We start from the raw sequence: 21,065 nt of genomic DNA, 5'->3' as shown, positions 1-21,065 counted from the left end.
GGGAGAGCTTTCATTTTTAAAAAAAACATCGGGATTTTCATTGTGGGGAGGTGGGATAGGGGGGAGGCGAGGAGTGGGGAAGCAGGGGGATAGAGAGAAATGTGGAATGGTGCTAATCCAAATTAGCTGTGTGTCATGTCGTTATTAGACTAATTGTAGTTTGGAACAGAAAGATATGGCAATGTTTAATCTAATATTCTAAATTATTTCCTGATTAGACTGAGCGAAACACACAGATTACAAAGACAAACAAATCGGAAGACACAATTGATTCAAGGGAGGTAAGTGATCCGGAAGTGGCGGCGCTGGTGAACGGCTGCGGCTCGCCTTCAGTCCGTTTGTCTTTACTTTTTTGTGTTGTTTTTTTTCGTTTTGTCTAGTTAAGTTTTTGGTTTTTAGGTTGTGTTTATATGTGGGGTGGGGGGGTTGAAACGGGGCTTGCTGTCTCTCCCTTCGGGGGAATGCGACTTTTTTGTCATATCCCCCTTCTCTGCCTCCGTCTGTGCTGAGGCCTAATGGCGGAGCTGGCGACCTCGAGACTCCGGAGGCAGCCAGTCAGGACTCACCCTGGGCTCGCTCCCGTGAGGGCGGCCCAGCTCGGGGCTGGAACGGCGCTCCCGTGAGGGGCTGTGACGCTCCCGTGAGGGGCTGTGACGCTCCTGTGAGGGCGGCCTGGCGAGGGGCTGAGACTCTCCCGGAGGGGCTGTGGCGCTCCCGTCGGAGCGGCCCAGCCCGAGGTGGAATGGCGCTCCCGTCGGAGCGGCCCAGCTCGAGGGAGGAACGGCACTCCCGTCGGAGCGGCCCAGCTCGAGGGAGGAATGGCACTCACGTGAGGGCGATCCGGCTCGGGGCTGGAACGGTGCTCGGGTGGCTGGGACGGCGTTCTGGCGGCTATGACCTGAGTCCGGGGTTCAGCCGCGGGCCAGCGGCTGCGACTGCTGGACTGGAGGGCGGCAGCTTCGACCACCCCGGGCCGCGGTGTTTGAGCCGGCCCGTTTGCCGGGTTCGGTGAGCCGCGGGACTGTTTGTGCCATCGCCCGGTGGGGTATCGCCTCAGCGCAGAGGGAGAAGAGGAGGGAAGAGACTGCAGCCCTAAGATTTTTGCCTCCACCACAGTGTGGAGGTGCTTGGAGGATACACTGTGGTGGATGTTAATTTGTGTTTAGTGTTGTTTATTATTGTATGATTGTATGTATGACTGCAGGCACGAAATTACGTTCAGACCGTAAGGTCTGAATGACAATAAAGGAATTCAAATCAATTCAATTCAAAAAAGAGCAACTACTTCCTTGAAGTCTGGTTTGGCCAACACCCTTCCCACCCTATTCATCAAGTATAAAATATGAAGTGACTGCTTTATTCCCATTCAAGTCAGAGGAGCCCTGGAACCATGAGCAACTGGGTGCTTAATCATGGCCTGTCTGCCCTGGTCATTGTAAGAAGAATATTTGGAATTCTCGGCTGAGTCTTTTTCATCGACAGAAGATCTGCAGAAAACTGAGTGGTTATTGTCATTTTTTTTGCTTACAGGTGGTGTGGCTGGGAATCAACATCTTTCTATTTGTCTATTACTTTCACTTTTACGAATACAATACAGAATTTTACTACACAAGACAAATTACTGGAGTAAGTACTCACACTTCCATCATCTATTGAAGTCAGTTCATGTCTGTAGTATGTTCTTCACAAATGTGCAGTTGAAATACCTTATTGATTTTTTTTCTTAAAATCAATCAATCAACATTGTTGATATTTGTAAGTAACTGGTTATTGGCGCACTAAGTAGTATTGGCTGTATGTATCACATTAACAGGAATATTTCATTTACAGGAATGTTGTTTTTTAGGTTGTGTTTATATGTGGGGGGGGGGGGGTTGAAACGGGGCTTGCTGTCTCTCCCTTCGGAATGTATGGCCGTTGTTCTAAAGTGAGATAAGAAATGTTCAGAATTTGCCGAACAATCACCTGCCTCTATGAGAAAGGATGCACTTCAGGTGAAGTATTCACCCCCCAGAACTGAAATGTATTCCTGAAAATGCCTATTACAACATTACTTACCAGCAGGTGCTTCCGTCAGCAAATGACTCATAAAGGGGAATTACGTCTAATTAGGGGAATTAGGCATCGGGTGCTGTCCTTTTCACCCCATTGCAGACATTGGACTTTGTCTTTAGAACGGGTCTGCTTTACTACTGAGATCTATATTCTGCACTCTGTATCTTTCCCTTTGTTCTACCTATTGTAGTTGAGTTTGGCTTGATTCTATTTATACACCTGTTCTTGCGCTGTACTATTCCATGTTCTATAAACAACCGGGACATTTGGGTAGCACACGTGCGCGATTCCTGTCCCGTCCCCTTGGGACAACTCAAATTAAACCTCTTTTGTCTGATGTCCTACAGCAGATTCCAGCGCTTCCAAGAATGACATTACCCAGAAAATCATCCAGGCAAAAGATACTTATAGTTTTAAATCTGCAGCAGTCGACAAACTCATTTTGTTTGAAAAACAAGTGATGCAAGAGAATTAAAATTTTTTTAAAGCTGCAGATGTTGGAAACCTGAAATAAAAGCAGAAAACAGAGGGAAAACCCAACAGATCCAGCAGCACGCATGGAAAGAGACAGTCAACGTTTGGTTGAACTGAAATGTTGACCATTTCTCTGTCTATTGAGGATGCAAGGGGTTGGGAAAGCACAGGAACAAACCCTTCAGCCCACGATAACTGTGCCAGACATGATGCTAGGTTAAACTATCTCATCTGCCTACACATGATCCATATCATTCCATTCCCTGCTCATCCATGTGCTTATCTAAAAGCCCTCTAAACGGCACTATTGTATCTTCCTCCACCATCACCCCTGGCTGCTCGTTCTAGACGCCGACAAACCACTCATGGACAAAACTTGCCCCACACATCTCCTTTAAACTTTGCTGCTCTCACAGTATATCTATCACGGGCTATCTGGCGTTGAATTCTCCCGTGTTCCTCAACATCACTCTGCCTTCATTGCTAGCACCATGGGTTGTCAGCTGTATCAGCCACCATTCAGCAAATAACTCTCATCCCTGGCCTGATGCAAACATAGAAAGCCACACGATACTCAGTATGAATCCTCAGGACACACTCAAAAAAACCTGTTTCACAAGAACAAGCAGTAACTAGATTTTAACCAAAAGGTAGCTTTGCCTCATTACCTTATAATGGTGTCAAAAACATATCGCTCTTCTTGGCATCGTTGATATCTGTGGCTTCATGGTTCAGCTTCCTCGTGACTTGTCACCTCGTTATATATTATGTTGTTCCCATTCTACCCCACTTTCAAAAGTACTATGGCAGGTGTAGTTTTTGTACAGTAAATCTCTGCTATCCAACTGTTTAGATATGCTAATAGTTCAGCATTTGGTTTACCAGGTTCTGTTTCCTTTGCTCCTGAAACTTAGCAGGTTCATAGGAAAAATTATGCTACTACTTTAATATGTACACCAAAACAAAATGACTTAACCCAGAAAAATCTGAGGGTCCTTTGTGCACCGGATTAAAGCTTTACTGCACACAGTTCCATCGGGAGCAATACTCAAGAGCAGGCAAAGACGGGGATAAAATGAACTGAAGTTGCTGGTTTACAATAAAAAACAAAGTGATGGAGTAACACTGAGGATCAGGCAGCATCTCTGGAGGTCATGGATAGGTGATGTTTCCGGTCGGGATTTTTCTTCAGAGATGCTACCTGACCCGCTGAGTTACTCCAACACTTTATTTATCAGACAAAGGCATGATTTCTTGATTGTGAGGAATTGCTTGCAAAGGTTGAACATAATAGGGTGCTTGATTATTAATCTTATCATCAGAGTCTCAAGCACTATGTCTGACATGCCATGTTTATTGGAACCCTGATGCTGCCTCTTAATCCAGCATCTGTTTCACATTCCTTCCTTTGTAGTCAATCTTTCCATGCTGTCTCTTGAGTTATTGTTGTGATCTACCAGTGTCGTTTGTGTTATGATTGATGATCCTTCATTATTTAAATACGAGCACAGAATTTCTTTACGCATCCATATGTGGGGGGAGAATAATGGTGGACCCAGCGAGGGAGGACTGCCGTGAGGGAGGTGGGAGGAGAACATTGGCCCACCCCCTATTGTCCATTAAAGGACAATGGGGACCCTGCATGGGGGAACCGCTGGGGGGATGGGGGGATGGGGGGGGGGGGGGGGACAAAAGGAGGAGCCGGCGTGCTTTGTAACTATGTTACAAAGGCCGCTATTTGTATACATTGGGTAAGCAAGCAAAGAATCTCACTGTGCCTAGTCACATGTGACAATAAAGTCTTCCTATTCATAACCAATCTCACTACACTGTCAGCAGTCTGAACAATGGGTTACACATTAAAAGAGCAGATACGCATTCAAAGATTAATATAGCCATGAATATCATAGTCAGATCTTCCATCTTCTTTCCAATCATGTATCCTAACCAAAAAAAAAGAATCACAAAATTGCACTGTATATTTTTTCAATATCATTAAGCATATATTGATATGGGCATTATTGTACTTTTTACAAATAAAAATAAATAAATTCTGCAATTATAGCAGGTTTGCTCAGCGTCTGGAATTCAGCAATGTGTTCAAGGATTCTCTCTGACAAAGAATTTTCCCACTAAACATATGTCAACATTGCTTTTGAAATGGAATTCAACACAGATTAATATTAATTGGTATTTTTTATTTTACTCTGAGAAGTGTCTTTATGTTAGGTGGACGCTGGGCAGCGTGACATGACGTTTCATTCTGAAGCTGACGGGCAATGTAGATCAAAAGGCTAACAGTGCTCGCATGTTTTTTTTTGCAGTCTGCACTGGCCTGGGCTCGCGCTCCAGCTGCCTGTCTCAACTTCAATTGTTTGTTGATCCTGCTGCCTGTCTGTCGCAATTTATTGTCCTTCCTCAGAGGATCCTGTGTGGTAAGAAACATCTTCCTTTTCTGCTCACTGTTGGTGCAGTAGTGATAGAGGATAAGATTACCGTAGCTAGTAATTGATGCTTCACCTACTTAACTTGAGGTAGACATGGGAATGAATCCATTGCCTATTCTGAAAATGTCCTAGAATATCAGGTTGCAGATGTGGTGAATGTGCTGCGAGTAGAAATGGGAGAGTGGGTCCAATTACAATATTTAATAGACACAGACATGGAGAGGAAATGGACCAAGCTCAGGAAAAAAGGACTAACTCAATAACTCAACTTGGTCAGCATGGATGTGTCGGGCCAAAGGGTCCGTTTACCTACTGTCTAGCTCTATGACTCTAACTCTACAACAAACGGATCCAATTTCAGAATCTGGAATCAAGAATTTGTCAAAAGGGCTTCTGCTGGCTGTGATAAAGATAAAACATCAGAAGGATTTTAAAATAGAACTCTCAGTCATCAGGGCCCCTGGATACAATTAAATGATATACGACATGTACATCACCTTACCTTATCACTAGCCATTTCTTTCACTGTGAAATCATTTGGATTCTAGTGAACATGTACATTTATTTCTATTTTAAGGCAAAAATATTCCTGCATAATTTGTAATGTCCACACTCTGACTCCAAAATTGCAAGGTACAAACTCCACCAGTCCATTATCCCAGTAAGTAAACTTCATTAGATGTTTACTAAAGAAAATATTAGACTCAGATATGATGCTGCCCAGGGGGAATAAGCCACCGGCACTTCATACCAACATGTGGATGAGGTACAGAGGGAAACCAGTGCTCATGGAATCCCAAAATAAATTACACACCAACCAGAAAACTCGAGAAAATTAGAGGAGATAAACAGTCTGTGAGAATGGCAAGTATGTAGAGTTAGACTTAGCATGGAAACAGGACCTTTGGCCCACCGAGTCCGCGCTGACCAGCGATCATCCTGCATGCTAACTAAGGAATATTTACACATACTAGGGAAATTTTACAGCTCATCAAAGCCAATTAACCTACAAACCTGTACGTCTTTGGAGTGCGGGGGGGGGGACTGGAGCACCCGGAGAAAACCCATGCGGTCACAGGGAGAACGTACAAACTCCATACAGACAGTACGTGTAGTCAGGATCGAACCTGGGTCTATGGTGCTGTAAGGCAGCAACTCTACCACTGCTCCACCATATTGCCCCTAGACACAACAATGTATGACACAGCTAGAGCTATTCACCATAAAGAACACACATAGTTCACCTTATTTTCTCCTTCCTAAAATACCATATCATTCTTCCATTGCACCATCAATGATTTCTCAGTAATTCGGTAGTTTCCACATCCACTCTAACAAGGAAGAGCATCCCATATATTTATCTCTCTCTGGAGGTCATTTAAATTTAATTAATCTTCTTCCTCTTCCCTTTCTTCTGAGGCAGTCCTTTGGGATTATGGATGATTTTATTCCATTTATTTTTTTCAGTTCTAGCCCAAAATGGAAACTATGTATACTGTACCTCCGTTGATGGGGCACGAGTTGGCCGACAGAGCCAAGGGGTGGGTAGTTTCTGAGATGGTCTGTTCCTTCTGCCACTTACAAAGGGTTTCTGCAAATCCTGATGCATGATCTTGCAATTCACAACGTCATTCTCAAACCCACAATAACAGAGTGGAAGTGAGTCATTTATGTCTCATAGCACTGCATGAGGGCTGAAAGGAAAAGACAAAAGAACTAATCCCATGTTTTTTAGAATACTGAGGATAATCCAAGACAAAAAAGGAGACATGAATCATAATCTTTAAATCAGTTTAAATGATTTCACAGCGTGGAAACAGGTCCTTCGGCCCACCGAGTCCAGACTGACCAGCAATCCACACACATTAACACTACCCTACACACACTGGTGCAATTTTACATTTACACCAAGCCAATTAACCCGCATACCTGTACGTCTTAGGCGTGTGGGAGGAAACCAAAGATTTTTTGAGAAAACCCATGCCGGTCACAGGGAGAATGTACAAACTCCGAACAGACAGCACCCGTAGTCAGGATCGAACCCGGGTCTTTGGCGCTGTAGGGTAGTAGCTCTACTGCAACGCCACCGTGCCATCCCTTGATCAGTTCTTGATTCAAAGATTTTGGAGAGGATTCTAAAAGTGTATATATAATATCTTTTGGGGGAGAGGGTTTCCAGCTCACTATAACCTATTCAATTTAATGACAGTCAGTGATGGGTCTTTGGGAGCCATAGGCAAGATGAGCTGATTATGGACCATCAACATAGTCTATACAAATAGCAAATAACAGAATTTCCTGGTAAATAGATTACAAAGGATTATGCAATATTGTATGCAAGAGTTTTGAACAATTTCAAAAGAAGAAAAAGGAATAAATATGTCACAGAAGCCATTGATAAAATTATTGCAAGTGTTAAAAAGTGTAGCTGGGACATGTTGGCCGGTGTGGGCAAGTTGGGCCGAAGGGCCTGTTTCCACACTGTATAACTATGACTCAATGACTCGATGTTAGTTAATGAACTGCAGAAACATAATTTTGAATTGTTTAAAGCACAGAAAATCATGTGGGTTATGGATATGTTTTAATCCCATGTTTAATCCCATGTTTTAAATTGTGTGGTAAATGGATATGTTTCAGACTGGAGAAATATAAACAGTGGTGCTGCACAAGGATCAATGTTTATTGTTCTTTTCAATATATGGTACATGAATGATCTGAATTAAGGCAACACCTCAATTTGCAGATGCAAAAAAAAAAGCAAGCATGATTATCAATAAAGGTTGATGTAGATGTCAGGATATAGCACAGTTTTCTATTGAACATGACATCATGAAGCAAAGCGTGATGCATTTCAGGAGAAAAAAGAGGAAAGGGAACACCTATTAAACAATGATGCTTTAGAAAGAGTAGACGGTATAAATTATGTTATAGAAATCTTTAAATTGAGAATATTCTGATAAAGTTGTTAGTCGACCTGGGACTAACAGTTATAGCATGCTAAACAAAAGAGATATACCAAACCAAACTAATTTTATGCATCCTTGAGCCTTTTTGGTTTATCTGCCTTGGTGAGGGAGCACAAACAGAAGACATTCTCCAAGGAGCCGCCAGAAAAAGACATGAAATACACAAGAAGATCTGGGTATTTTTCATTAAAGCAAATAAAGTGGTGAATGTTGAAGATGCCCAACTTTTGTAGGGACCTTGATAAAGCAAATAGAACTATTTCCAGTGTTGAATCAGAATGCAGAGGAGAGTAAAATTTGAAGGAACAGGATAGAAAAAAAATAATATTCAGGTAAAAGATTGCCACAGCAGAAACATTGTTGTCGAGGAAAGTCTATTGGAGTTTAACAGAGGATCCATAATATACTTTAAAGGAGTAGATAGTTGAAAAAGTTATGTTTTGAGTGGCATTAGAAAAGGAGAGAGCATTAGATTAAATGAATAATAGTATCACAAAGATAGCAAAAAGTGATGGCTATATAGCTTCTCTGTTGTGTAAAATTCCATGACAGAGAAATATATGTTTGGTTATTAGCAACAAACATAAATACATAATCGACCATGGTTTGAAGCCATCTCCATATATTCATTTCCAGCAAACCCAATGTGTGACAGCATGAGAGGGTTGTATATGGACACATAATTAGCACTGGCAATGAATGATCTTGTGATTTTGTTATTCCAATCCCCTCTTATGAGCAGCATTTCTGTGCAAGTGGATAATCTGATTCTAACATCATACATCCACTCTAATACAAAGCTCCATTGTGGAGTGTCTATTAGTTCAGGAGCAATGATCAATGTGACCATCAATATCAGTGCATTTCCACATCTGTTTGGAAAGTCATGCCGCTTTGCAACAATTTCAACCAATTTTAACAAAATCACTGAGGTTTCTTTATCACACACATCAACAAAACCTTTTCCAACAAAACATGTTTCCAAAAAGAATCATTCAACTGAACTGTATAATTGCAGTAAACACAACTAGATATGTTTCTGAAAAAGGATGATTCGAAGAAATAAGCGAGTAGGAAAGCTGGTGGTTTGGTCTATAATAACGTGGATTTATTCATGCCTCTCCCTCTCCTCAGAATTCTTCTATGTTAATCCTGCAATTCCTTTTGACTTGCAAAATATGAAAACTGCTGAACAAATTATTTAAACGCCATTTCCAAATTTTCATCAGACTATTTTATAAGTACCACAAAACAAAACCTTTGATTTGCTCTCTTGTCCTATCACAGTAAAATGTGACTGTTTAATAGGCTTCCTTTTGGATGTTGATTGTATTTTGGTGCTATGTTAGTGCTGTAGATGCAGTGCCCGGAAACAGTTGGACAAGAACATCACATTCCATAAACTTGTGGCCTACATGATCGCCCTGCACACGGGTAAGTGCCATTTGAGGATGACACACTCAATGCAAATATAGGGAATGCAAATATTTTCTTTGCTTACTTAGCCATCCTACCCTTTAGTTTAATGGAAGTCACAACTTCTGATTTCCCCATTCCTAAATCCTAAACCCTAACTGACTTGACAGGAACATTTGAACAGGCTGTCACTCCAAGTACACATGTTCAGATGATGTGGAACAAAGGGGCTCTGGTGCCTGCCAGGATGCACCAGGGCCAAAGATTCTTGCTGAAGATGTGGATTCAAAATCCAAATTAAAATTCACTACACCAGGAATATTAATCTACTGTAGTTTCATTTATTTCATGATCCATAACTCCATAACGCTTGGTGCTTTGTTAACATTCAGATGACATCGTTGTTCACATAAGGATGCATGTATTCTGCAGCAAGGTTGCCCAAACATTTCTACATTGCTCGATGGTAATCATGTATTGTCTTCCCGCTGACTGACTGGTTAGCACACAACAAAAGCCTTTCACAGTACATGTGACAATAAACGAAACTAAACAAACTAAACATAAACAGACGCAATGTTATATTTTTCATAAAATCTAATAAGATTTAGATTTAAGCCTTAGTTTGGATAAAAGAAGTTACCTGTATTTTGTTCTTCAAAACTATGGTCATCTATTTTCCACAGTAATTCACATTGTGGCGCATTTATTCAACTTTGAACGGTTCAACGACAGTCAGCAGTCAACTGAACATACGCTGGATGCGGTCCTATCCCGCATTGGCAACAATGACAGCAAATGGTTGAATCCTATTCGGTCTAATGAGACGGTAGGAAATAGACTCTTGTTCATGAGTAACTGTCCTTTAAATGAAAAGATTGTCACCTTCATGGTATATTCCACAACCCTTTATCCAGAAAAACATCCAATTCTCTTGAAATTGTGTGTTCTCCATGCCAAAGATATTTCCTGGCATCCCAATATCCCATAAACTTATCATTCTTTACAATGGTCATCTATTTAATTTCCAATGTTTTAATCTTGGTACTTGAAACTTATATGACAATGGACACTGTTTTCAGCACTTTAACTCCCATCCCATTCCCAATCTGATCTTTCTGTCCTGGGCCTCCTCCATTGTCATAGTGAGGCCCATCGCAAATTGGAGGAACAGCACCTCATATTTCACTCTGGGTAGCTCACACCCCAGAGGTATGAACATTGTCTTCTCAAATAGCCCTTGCTTTCCCTCCCTCTCCATCCCCTCCCCAGTTCTCCCAACCATCTTACTGTCTCCAACTACATTCTATCTCTGGCCCGCTCACTCCCCTGACATCAGTCTGAAGGGTCTCGACCTTGAATGTCACCCATTCCTTCTCTCCAGAGATGTTGCCTGTCTGGTTGAGTTACTCCAGCATTTTGTGTCTACCTTTGTTTCCTTATTCAATACTGTCAACCTTTTACAGTCAAAGGATCATCTTAATTTCATCACAGCCTGTGCTATCACTGGACAGAGCACGATATGACTTTGATGTAAAAAAAATATTTTCATTCTTTTAGTTCAGTTTTAGAAATTTAGAGCCAGCAATTCGGCCCAGCAATCCCTGCACACTAACCCTATTCTACAAACACTTGGGGCAATTTACAATTATACCAAGCCAATTAACCTACAAACCTGAACGTGCAAACTCCATATGGGCAGTATCGAACTCGGGTCTCGGGGGCTGTAAGGCAGCAACTCTACCACTGTACAACCGTGCCGCCCTGCTGCTATTTATTTACTAATTTATTTATTCTATTTGCTCCATCGTTTCGTTTCACTTAGTTTAGTTTCCTAATAAAGATGCATAAACAATTGCATTATTTTGCATTGTTACTGCGAACAGGCACCCACACATGATGTAATGAATGCCTGCTTTTTGTTTTCAGTGTGAGACCAGCACAGGTGTAAATTCCCCGTGGAAATTTTCCTTAAACATGTTTCATTTCTTCATCGTTCATTTATTCTGGAATGTGACAATTGCCTAATTGTACCCATGGGACAAGTATAGGCAATGTTACACATTCTTCCCAACAAATTATATTTTAATGACAATATCTGTTCTCAACTGGTGCACTTTTGTGACTGATTTTTAATAATAACATCATGCAGAATGCAGTTATTCCTGTCCACCCACTCCAATCAAACTCCCAACCACTGAAAGCAGATAGCATTGAGAAACTCCTTCAAAAAGCACACGGCACATTGACGGCAAGAAGGCATTTTCCAATGAGAATTAAATTGAACTTCCTCAAAAACAGAAAGATCTCCAAGGCACATTCACTCTAAACACTTAGAAAACTTGAGGGACGTTTCACAAGTATTTCTTGTTTATATGTGGAGTGGGTGAATACATATCTCCTAGATCTGGCAAGAGTGTACATTGAAGGGGGAGAGTACTTAAAGTGAAGGAATTAATCTCTAAAAAGCAAGGAAATGTGGATATAACTATTAACATCTGACTCAGCTAACTATTCAATATTAAAAAATGATTGAGAACTCATAAAATGTTTATAAAGTTTTAACAGATGGGGTAAATATTGCGACGATATCTTAAGACTTGAATAAATGCGTGTATTTGTGTGTGTGCATTCACGTGTGTGTGTGTGTGCTTAATTATGTAATCAAGTCATCAGACCTCTACAATAGAAAAGGAATATATTGATTTGATACCAATGGCACAAAAATTATCAAGGCATGTTTTACAAAGGAATCCTAAATCTTTTCAGTCAGTATCCTTATTTTTTGCTGAATGCTGCTTTTGTTAACGTTGATTTCTTCCTCAGACCCCCTCCTATATTACATTCACCACCATAGCTGGATTAACTGGAGTTATCATCACGCTTGCCCTCATCCTCATGATCACATCCTCAACAGACACCATTCGGAGGTCATATTTTGAGGTCTTCTGGTTCACACACCATCTCTTTGTCATATTTTTGCTGGACTTGTCATCCATGGAATTGGGTATGTATGACGATACCTTACTAAAAACAGATGCAAGGATCGAATATTTGATTGGGAAGCTGTAACATAGATATTAAGCTTTAAAAGGCCATTTTAAATGAGAGTTTTATTTAGGATACTTAACGATGTTGTGTGTATGCACAGGTCTTTGCGTAGCTGCTCACTTAATTGTTCAAATAATTTTTCAAACATCTTCATTTAACAACCAAATGTACAGTAGTTAACACAGAACAAGTGTATGTCAGATTTAGAAAGATTAAATCAGATGGGGCCTTTGTAAGTAAAATGCTCAAAGAATCCTCTCTAATAGCTGCCCTTCCACTGACATGACAGCAGCCTATAATTTCCTGGATTATCTACACTTCGCACGATACCATATCAAATTTATATTGCTCCTTTCACAACCTTAGGATGCAAAACAATTTTATAGCAAACGTCACAATTTTGATGTAATAGCAGCAAAAACAACCAAAGTGCCATAAAATGTGTTTTTGTAATAAAACAAAGCATCCTGGAAATATTCAGGGAGCATCTGTGGAGAGAGAAGCAGAATTAACATTGAAAGCCAATGATCTTTCATCAGAATTACAGTTCTACTAACACAAATACACATAAACACAACAAATACATCTTAAAAAGTTGTTGTTCTGATGATAATACTTGGAGCTCCGCCATCAATCCAATCTGTGTGTAAATCTGATTCAATCTGTGGACCTGCCTAATTCACTAATACCATCAAATTGCCCCTTTGAACGAAAACCCTCTTTGTTTCCTTCAGCCGCATTGTTCGTCAACAAACCGAGGAGAGCATGGAGGTACATGACTTCCTGTTCTGTCAAAATCGTACTGCAGAATGGGGGAGCATCCCTGAATGTCCAATCCCTACTTTCAAGGGAGGAGCTCCTATGGTGAGTATTTCATAATGAATTATTCATTCCCTCTGCATGTTTTACTCACTCTCTAGAATGTAACCATTTCATGGTTTAGAAAACAGGTTAACAATCTAATGTTGGCATTCACTAATATGCCAGTGGCTGTGGCATGTCCTGTGGTATGTCTGGTGCTGTCAGTGTAGTTTGAACATTTTCCCTGCATCCGCATGGGTTCTCTCTGGGTGCTGCAGTTTCTTCCCACATCCCAAAGGTGTCTGGGTTTGAAGGTTAATTGGCTTCTGAAAAATTGCCCCTCATGTGTCACGAGTGGAGTGATAAAGTGGGATAGCATAGAACTAGTGAGAATGGGTGATCGATGGTTGGCATGGATTCTGTGGGCTGAAGGGTTTGTTTCTATGCTATATCTCTAAAAAAATTAAAATATATGGCTGACAAAGTCAGCAGTAACAGCCTATAATAACAGATAAAAGCAGGGGTTGGAACTTTATCCTTTGCGCTTGCTCTTCTGTTCAAAAGACTGTGACTTACATTTGTCATGGCACTATATATTGATCTGTATCTTGAATAGACTCCTAGACCTGAGCTCAATAATGACCTTGCACAGGGAACTACAAATATTCATTATCACCTGGGTGAAGAAATTTCTTCTTACCTCCTCAGTCCCGAATGATCAACCCTCATATATATTTATAAATTCACCATCTTTTCCCTTTTAACAAGAAAGCTGTCAGCATCACGTCAGTATTGAGATTAAAGATTGCCAAAGGTCAGTTTAGAGATCAAAAGAATCCTCCCCAACAGCTTCCCTTCCACTGACATGAAACTCACCAGCCTATCATTTCCTGGATTATCTCTACTTTGCACTTGATAACATATAACATTTATATTGTTCCTTTCACAACCTGTCTGAAGAAGGGTTTCAGCCCGAAACGTTGCCTATTCCCTTCGCTCCATAGATGCTGCCTCCCCCGCTGAGTTTCTCCAGCATTTTTGTCTACCTATGAATATTGACCTTAACGTTTCTTCATCATGGCTGATAAAGGGTGTAAAATTCACAGGCGTGGAATTGATTTCTGATAAACGCAACACACCAAAGTCGATAATTCCATGCGTTTAGAAATATATTGCATAAATTATTTTAAAATTATTTTCAGGATCTGGGCATTGTAAGGCTGGTATTTATTACCGATCACCCTGATTTCCCTTGAGGTATCGGTGATGAGCCACCTTCTCAAACCACTGCAATCCTTCTAGTGAGGTACTTCCACAGTGCTGCTGGGCAGATGGTTCCAGGATTGGACACAGAGATAGTAATTCTTAATATGAATTGTCTCATCTTTGGTATTGTGCCCTGACCACCACAACTTTCAGTTATTATGGGCACTTTAATTCCATAATTCGTTGACAAGACTCTTAAGATGTTCTCTGATCTCCTTATAATATGCTCTTCTGTTGCAGACTTGGAAGTGGGTGCTTGCCCCAATGATCTTGTACGTCTTTGAGAGACTACTACGACTGTATCGATCACAACAGAGTGTTGTTATCACCAAGGTAAAAAGAAGTGGAATGTTGCTATAACAAGTCTCGCACATCTCGCATGTATCAATGTCACATGAACCAACTGCACTGTGGGCATATTCAGCACCCAATTCCCACACTGAAAGTTCAGCATTAGTAAACATGATGAGTTAACTACTCAGTTGTTTCAGCTGATGTTGGCTGAAGAAGAATTGTTGATCAGGATCACTGAGGTACTGTTGCTTATTGCCACAGGATTGAGTTTGCTCATTTGAAAATAATTTAATCTTTCACCAAAAGCTAATATATTTGTGGACCCTCTATACTGATGTGCCAGCCCTGATGGCATACATCAGTAATATTTAATCGGGAGGACAGTAGAACTAAGTATTACGTCTGAGCTATAGTGATAGAATGGGCAGGCTAGAATCTCAATCTGAAACATCACCCATTCCTTCTCTCCAGAGATGCGTTACTCCAGCATTTTTTGTGTCTATTTCTGATCAAAATGTTTACTGCAGCGCATCTGTAGGAGTTGATGAGAGTTGTTACGGACACAGATACCGAGTGACAGTGAAAATCTTTGCTTTACTCGCTACCCAGCCAAATCGTACCATGTTAGAAGTGGGAGGTCATGTATAGAAGTTGGGAGGTCATGTTGCAGTTGTATAAGACGTTGGTAAGGCCGCATTTAGGGTACTGTGCTCAGATCTGGGTACCATGTTCTAGGAAATATGTTGTCAAGCTAGAAAGAGTACAGAGAAGATTCATGAGGATGTTGCCAGGACTAGACAGTCTGAGCTATAGGGAGAGGTTGAGTAGGCTGGGACTCTATTCCATCTAATGCAGGAGGATGAGGGGTGATCTTATATAGGTGTACAAAATCAGGAGAGGAATAGATTGGGTAGACGCACAGTGTCTCTTGCCCAGAGTTGGTGAATCGAGGACCGGAGAACATAGGTTTAAGGTGAAGGGGAAAGGATTTAATAGGAATCTGAGGGGTAACTTTCTCACACAAATGGTGGTGGGTGTTTGGAACGAGCTGCCGGAAGAGGTAGTTGAGGCTGGGACTATCCCAACATTTAAGAAACAGTTAGACAGGTACATGGAGAAGACAGGTTTGGAGGGATATGGCCTAAACGAGGGCAGGTGGGACCAGTGTAGATGGGACATGTTGGCTGGCGTGGACAAGTTGGGCCGAAGGGTCTGTTTCCACACTATATCACTCTATGTCAACAGTGACTGGACTATTTACAAAATGGGTTCAATTGGTGAGGTACCTTGGAAAATCACTCTGAAATGGGCTGCAATTGTACCATCTATTTCATGCATCTTGCTGTGTTCGACAATGCTTCTTGCCTTGTCCTTCATTTGCACCTAGATCTACCTCCATCAATTCTGCCTCAGTCAGCTCCATCAAGCCTAGTTGCCATGCCATCAAAGCCAAGTGGCAGGATTATTCATTGATCTGAACTAGTCATGCAATTCTTTTTTTGTTTCATCGCTTAGCATTTGATTATAACTATAAGAGGAGGTGGTTAGTTGCTGGCAATGTTACAGCCTGACAAATTACTGGGAGTCTGCCAGCCCACACACTTTCTGGCCTGAAATGAAAGCAAAATCTTAATTAGATGTCTAACATATTTCCTGCCTCTAAAACATGATCACAATGATGTTAATAAAATTTGCCATGATGATAATCTATCTTATCTCATTTATCGTGAATTATATTGAAGCCGTAACACGTCTAAGCTCTCCATAACTTGTTCTCCAGACTGTTGTTCATCCGTCAAAAGTCCTTGAACTTCAGATGCAGATGAAGAGTTTTAAAATGGAAGTGGGACAATACATCTTCATCAACTGTCCATCCATCTCACAACTGGAGTGGCATCCCTTCACTCTGACCTCTGCTCCAGAAGAAGATTGTTTCAGTGTACACATTCGATCAGCTGGTGACTGGACAGATAGCATGTTCGAAACATTCGGAAGAGATGAATTTGAGAGACTAAAACAAATGCAACCAAGGTATGTCAAGTAGAAGAGCAGAAAATTAATATTAATGAATGAAGAATATTATATGCGAAAAGCGTCAGAAGGGTGTCGATCCGAAACATCACCCATTCCTTCTCCAGAGATGCTGCCTGTCCCACAGAGTTACTCCAGCATTTTGTGTCTATCTTCAATATTAAAAGACACATTGGGCTGCTGAATGACTTGGTTTGTATTAAATGGCAAAAATTATTAATGTTGGAAATTAATATTGGAAATAGTCAACAATTACAGCAAGACAAATATAAAATAATTTGCTAATTTAGGGTATCTAATTTAGTCTGAAAATAATTCCCATGAACAAAATGGTTTTTGTATGTAATTTTCTGTTTTATAACTGGTCTTCACTGTAAATCCCTTTCCTTGTGATCTCCCAGGATTTCAGTGGATGGTCCTTTTGGTACGGCTAGTGAAGATGTCTTCCATTATGAGGTCAGTGTTCTAATTGGAGCCGGCATTGGAGTGACGCCGTTCGCATCTGTTCTCAAGTCTATCTGGTACAAATATGAGAACTCTGACGCTGGACTGAGAACCAAGAAGGTGCGTTGTTCCTTGAAAAAAACTTGTGCTCCTAAACTTCCTCATTTTCACTCTAACTTGTTTGCATCGAAAGCCAAGTTATCCTGAAAGCACATTGTAATAGACCTTTTTATTCCTCCTGTCAAATTACCACAATTTGATTAGAGTTGGCGTATCTCTCTTTCACTTCGGTTATGAAATATTCTACTGGTGGTCAGATCACTCTTAAGAATGGTCCTCCAACAGCATGAATAATAATATCAATTCAACATCCCAATCTTCTACATCTAAGAATTTAATTATTTAAATAGGCCATGTAATTCCTCACCCTTACTCAAAGAAGATTTATGATAAAAGCATTGTTCATAGATAGAATTAGATAAATATGGATACATATGTAAACCCCTGAAATATTTTGGCAGCACTATGAGCAACAATTTATCCTTTATCTATTGGTAGATTTACTTCTTCTGGATCTGTCGAGAGACTCAGGCGTTTGAATGGTTCGCTGACTTACTCCGATCACTTGAGAGCAACATGGAACAATTGGGCAAACCCGATTTTCTCAACTACAAACTTTTCCTGACCGGCTGGGATTCTGCACAGGTAAAGAGTCTAAAAATACACCATGGCACCAAATAGTAAACCTATACTGTGCCTTCCGATGTAACCATAATTAGTTACTAATAGCCACGTATTACACTGTCTGGGAATATGGAACTAAGCTGGTGGACGTAATGCCGAGATAATCAAACATGAAGCATGACATTTACTTGCAATTGGGGTTGGAACCTGTGCTCTTGAGTTACGAATAATAACCTCTTTGGTTACCTTGTTTTCTCTTTTCATTGACTTGAGCAGAAGATAGGGATAGAGTGAATATAAGAGCCAAATCCGTGAATAGACTTTGAATGTTCTCAGGTGATGAGTTAACTTCAAAGTACAAGGTATTTTTTTTAACAAAAGATATTTATGCAAGCCTGCACCACTTTACACAACCCTTCAAAGAAGCGGTGGGAGCCACTTTTAATATTGACAATAAAGGGAAGTCCATTCAATGTCCTCAGACTCATGCTGTTTCTCATTGTGAGACTTCTCTTTGTGCTTGCAGGCGGTTCACATCAAGGTGCACTTTGATAAAGAGACTGATGTAGTGACTGGACTCAAACAGAAAACACACTATGGTAGACCCAACTGGGACAAAGAGTTTCATTTGATTGCACAAGCACACCCCAAGTAAGTGGAAACAGCAAAGTCAACATTTTTTGTGATAATTCTTTGTCCGGTACTAAGGTAAGTCTAGAATTTGCACCAATGGAAATTAATTGGGTGGTAAACAAGTTTTGTATTGCATGCAGTTGCATAGGAAACAGTGAACTTTTGAACTGACATGAATTCTAGTGGGAACATTCCCTGTGAAAATGAGGAGGACTTTGCTTAACGCAGCAATATTACAAGCTTGATGAGATTTTGCAAGAAGACTGCAGTTTCTGAGAGAATAATCATCCTGTTAACAATAGCAAAAGTAAATTCATAATCACGATCATTTTCAAAAATAAGAGAAGTCCAAATGCAATTATTACAGAATGGACTCCCTGCTGTCCACCATAGGGAAAGTCATGAAGATCCTCCTCAACCACTTCCCTCTGCTGGCTGTAGAGTCACAATGCAGAATTCATCTATCAATGGGACATACAATGTATATGATCAGCATGTGACAAAGAAAGAAAAATATGGGGAAGAACATGAAACGCTGTACATCATCTTTTCCAATCTGACAAACACCTTGGACCATCACCAAAATGAATCACTCTCAGAGAATCATTCCCAAATTTAGCTTTGATTTATATTTGTTTACATTCTAATGTGCTGCACAATAAAATGCAAGCACAGTGGCGTAAGGTACCACTGCTGGTGCCAGTGCTGCTACCACTGAGCCTGGGTGTTGTCTGTGTGGAGTTTGCACATTTTCCCTGTGACTGTGTATGTTCCCTCCAGGAGCTCGTTTCCCCCCACATCCCAAAGATGTGCGGGTTGGTAGCTTAATTGGCCTCTGTAAATTGCCTTTGGTGCTTAGGGAAGTGGATGCCAAAGTGGAATAACGTAGAACTAATGTGAATGGATGATCAATGGTGGATGTCGACGCAGTGGGCCACAGGGCCTGTTTCCATGCTTCATCTCTCTAAATTAATCCTACCCAATGGGTAGGTCATCAAAGGCTCAATATCAATGCAGATAGTGTCAAGAAGAGATGTATCACTAGCTGTTTCCTAACTTTACTCAATAGTCCCCCTTGTCCTCACCTTCCACCCCATCAACCGTCACATACAGCACATAATCCTCTGACATTTTCGCCACCTCCAACAGAATTCTTCTTCTGGCCACATCTTCCCATCTCATTGGTGAGGAAGGTGGTGGTAAAAATTGTAGCGCTATCGTGTACCGGTATTGTGCGAATACAAACCGGGCAAACAAACAAGATGAGAGTTTTAGTAATATAGAGAACATCCAATTTATAGAAACTAGAGACTATGTATAAAAAATTCTGAAATGAGTAACTTGACTTTTTAACCTTTTCAGGACAACAATTGGAGTCTTCTTGTGTGGACCACAACCTTTGGCTAAAGCTTTAGAACAATGCACAAACAAGTACTCTGAGATCAACCCCTTGGGTGTTCACTTCCATTTCAACAAGGAGAACTTCTAGTTTTCAGGGGAAATACCTGGCAAAAAAAACACACAAGGAAGAATTCTAATTTTATAGGATCCAGCTTCCCTCTCTTCGCACAAACTTTAAAATTCTGATTTTATAGAAGCGCAATGCCTTGAAACTCATTTCCGTGAAGCTTACAATTCAGACGGCTATTTTCTCCCCATTTTAATGGATGTCAAAGTATAGACTGTCTATGTTTGGTGTGCATCGGCTCCTCAGAATCACTGCACCATTCAATAAAACAATGGTTAATTCTCTACCCAAGGCCTTAGAACATCAACTTTTGTTTTGTTTTCTCCACAAATGTTGTCTCATCTGCTGGGATTTCCAGCATTTTTTACATTGAAACTCATTGCTCACTTGTAGTACGAATCAAAAAGGTGAATGGTAACATTTAAGTAATGTTTGATAATTGCACAAGTTATGAACATAATCAACTTTTACTGTTGCATACATTTAAGCGTCAAACTACCCAAATATATTGGCCCCATGGGCTCAAGGTATTGTCTGTAAATTATTGTTGGAAAGAACTAGCAATTTAATGTTTTAGGAAGGATATAGTTATTTAATATTCCCCTAGCTCAGCAGCCTAAGATTTTTTAATACGAAAGATTAAACTTTTATAAGAACTCATAAGACAATATGGCTAAAGCATAAGTAAGTAATACTATAAAGTGTGTTGGGGGTGAACATGATTTCTACCAATTATGTTATTGTTTGTTGGGACAACATGTTTAAGCTATATTAACCATGAATGAAATGCAGATTGATAGCGACTTGGGTCATATGGATTCTGAACTGGCTTACTGATAGAAGACAGAGGGTGGTGGTGGAAAGACACCATTCAGGCTGGAGGTCTGTAACCAATGGTGTTCCGCGGGGATCTGTGCTTGGGCCCAAAGATCTTAGAGCGGAGCTTGGGCCGGTGCAGTTTTTTATATTTATATATATATACTAGACTAAGTGGGACCCCGTTGGGTCCCAGCATCCCATGGGAGGGCTGGT

General features: G+C 40.7%; 1 protein-coding gene across 1 annotated transcript; it reads left to right on the top strand.

The window, feature by feature from the left end:
* The first annotated feature begins 1,311 nt into the window (after positions 1-1,311).
* Positions 1,312-20,138, top strand: LOC116979045 (NADPH oxidase 1-like). Its single transcript, XM_033030454.1, is given in 14 exon segments — positions 1,312-1,435; positions 1,531-1,626; positions 4,854-4,964; positions 9,295-9,379; positions 10,048-10,190; positions 12,188-12,341; positions 12,344-12,368; positions 13,147-13,276; positions 14,720-14,812; positions 16,554-16,804; positions 17,206-17,368; positions 17,807-17,953; positions 18,459-18,583; positions 19,928-20,138. Coding segments are annotated over 14 exon segments (1,695 nt in total). The 5' UTR covers positions 1,312-1,390; the 3' UTR covers positions 20,055-20,138.
* Positions 20,139-21,065: the final 927 nt, after the last annotated feature.

This window comes from Amblyraja radiata, chromosome 12 (genome assembly GCF_010909765.2).
Source record: "Amblyraja radiata isolate CabotCenter1 chromosome 12, sAmbRad1.1.pri, whole genome shotgun sequence".
NCBI lineage: Eukaryota > Metazoa > Chordata > Chondrichthyes > Rajiformes > Rajidae > Amblyraja > Amblyraja radiata.
Note: the sequence above shows the minus strand (reverse complement) of the source record. Positions and strands in the feature narration are given on the sequence as shown.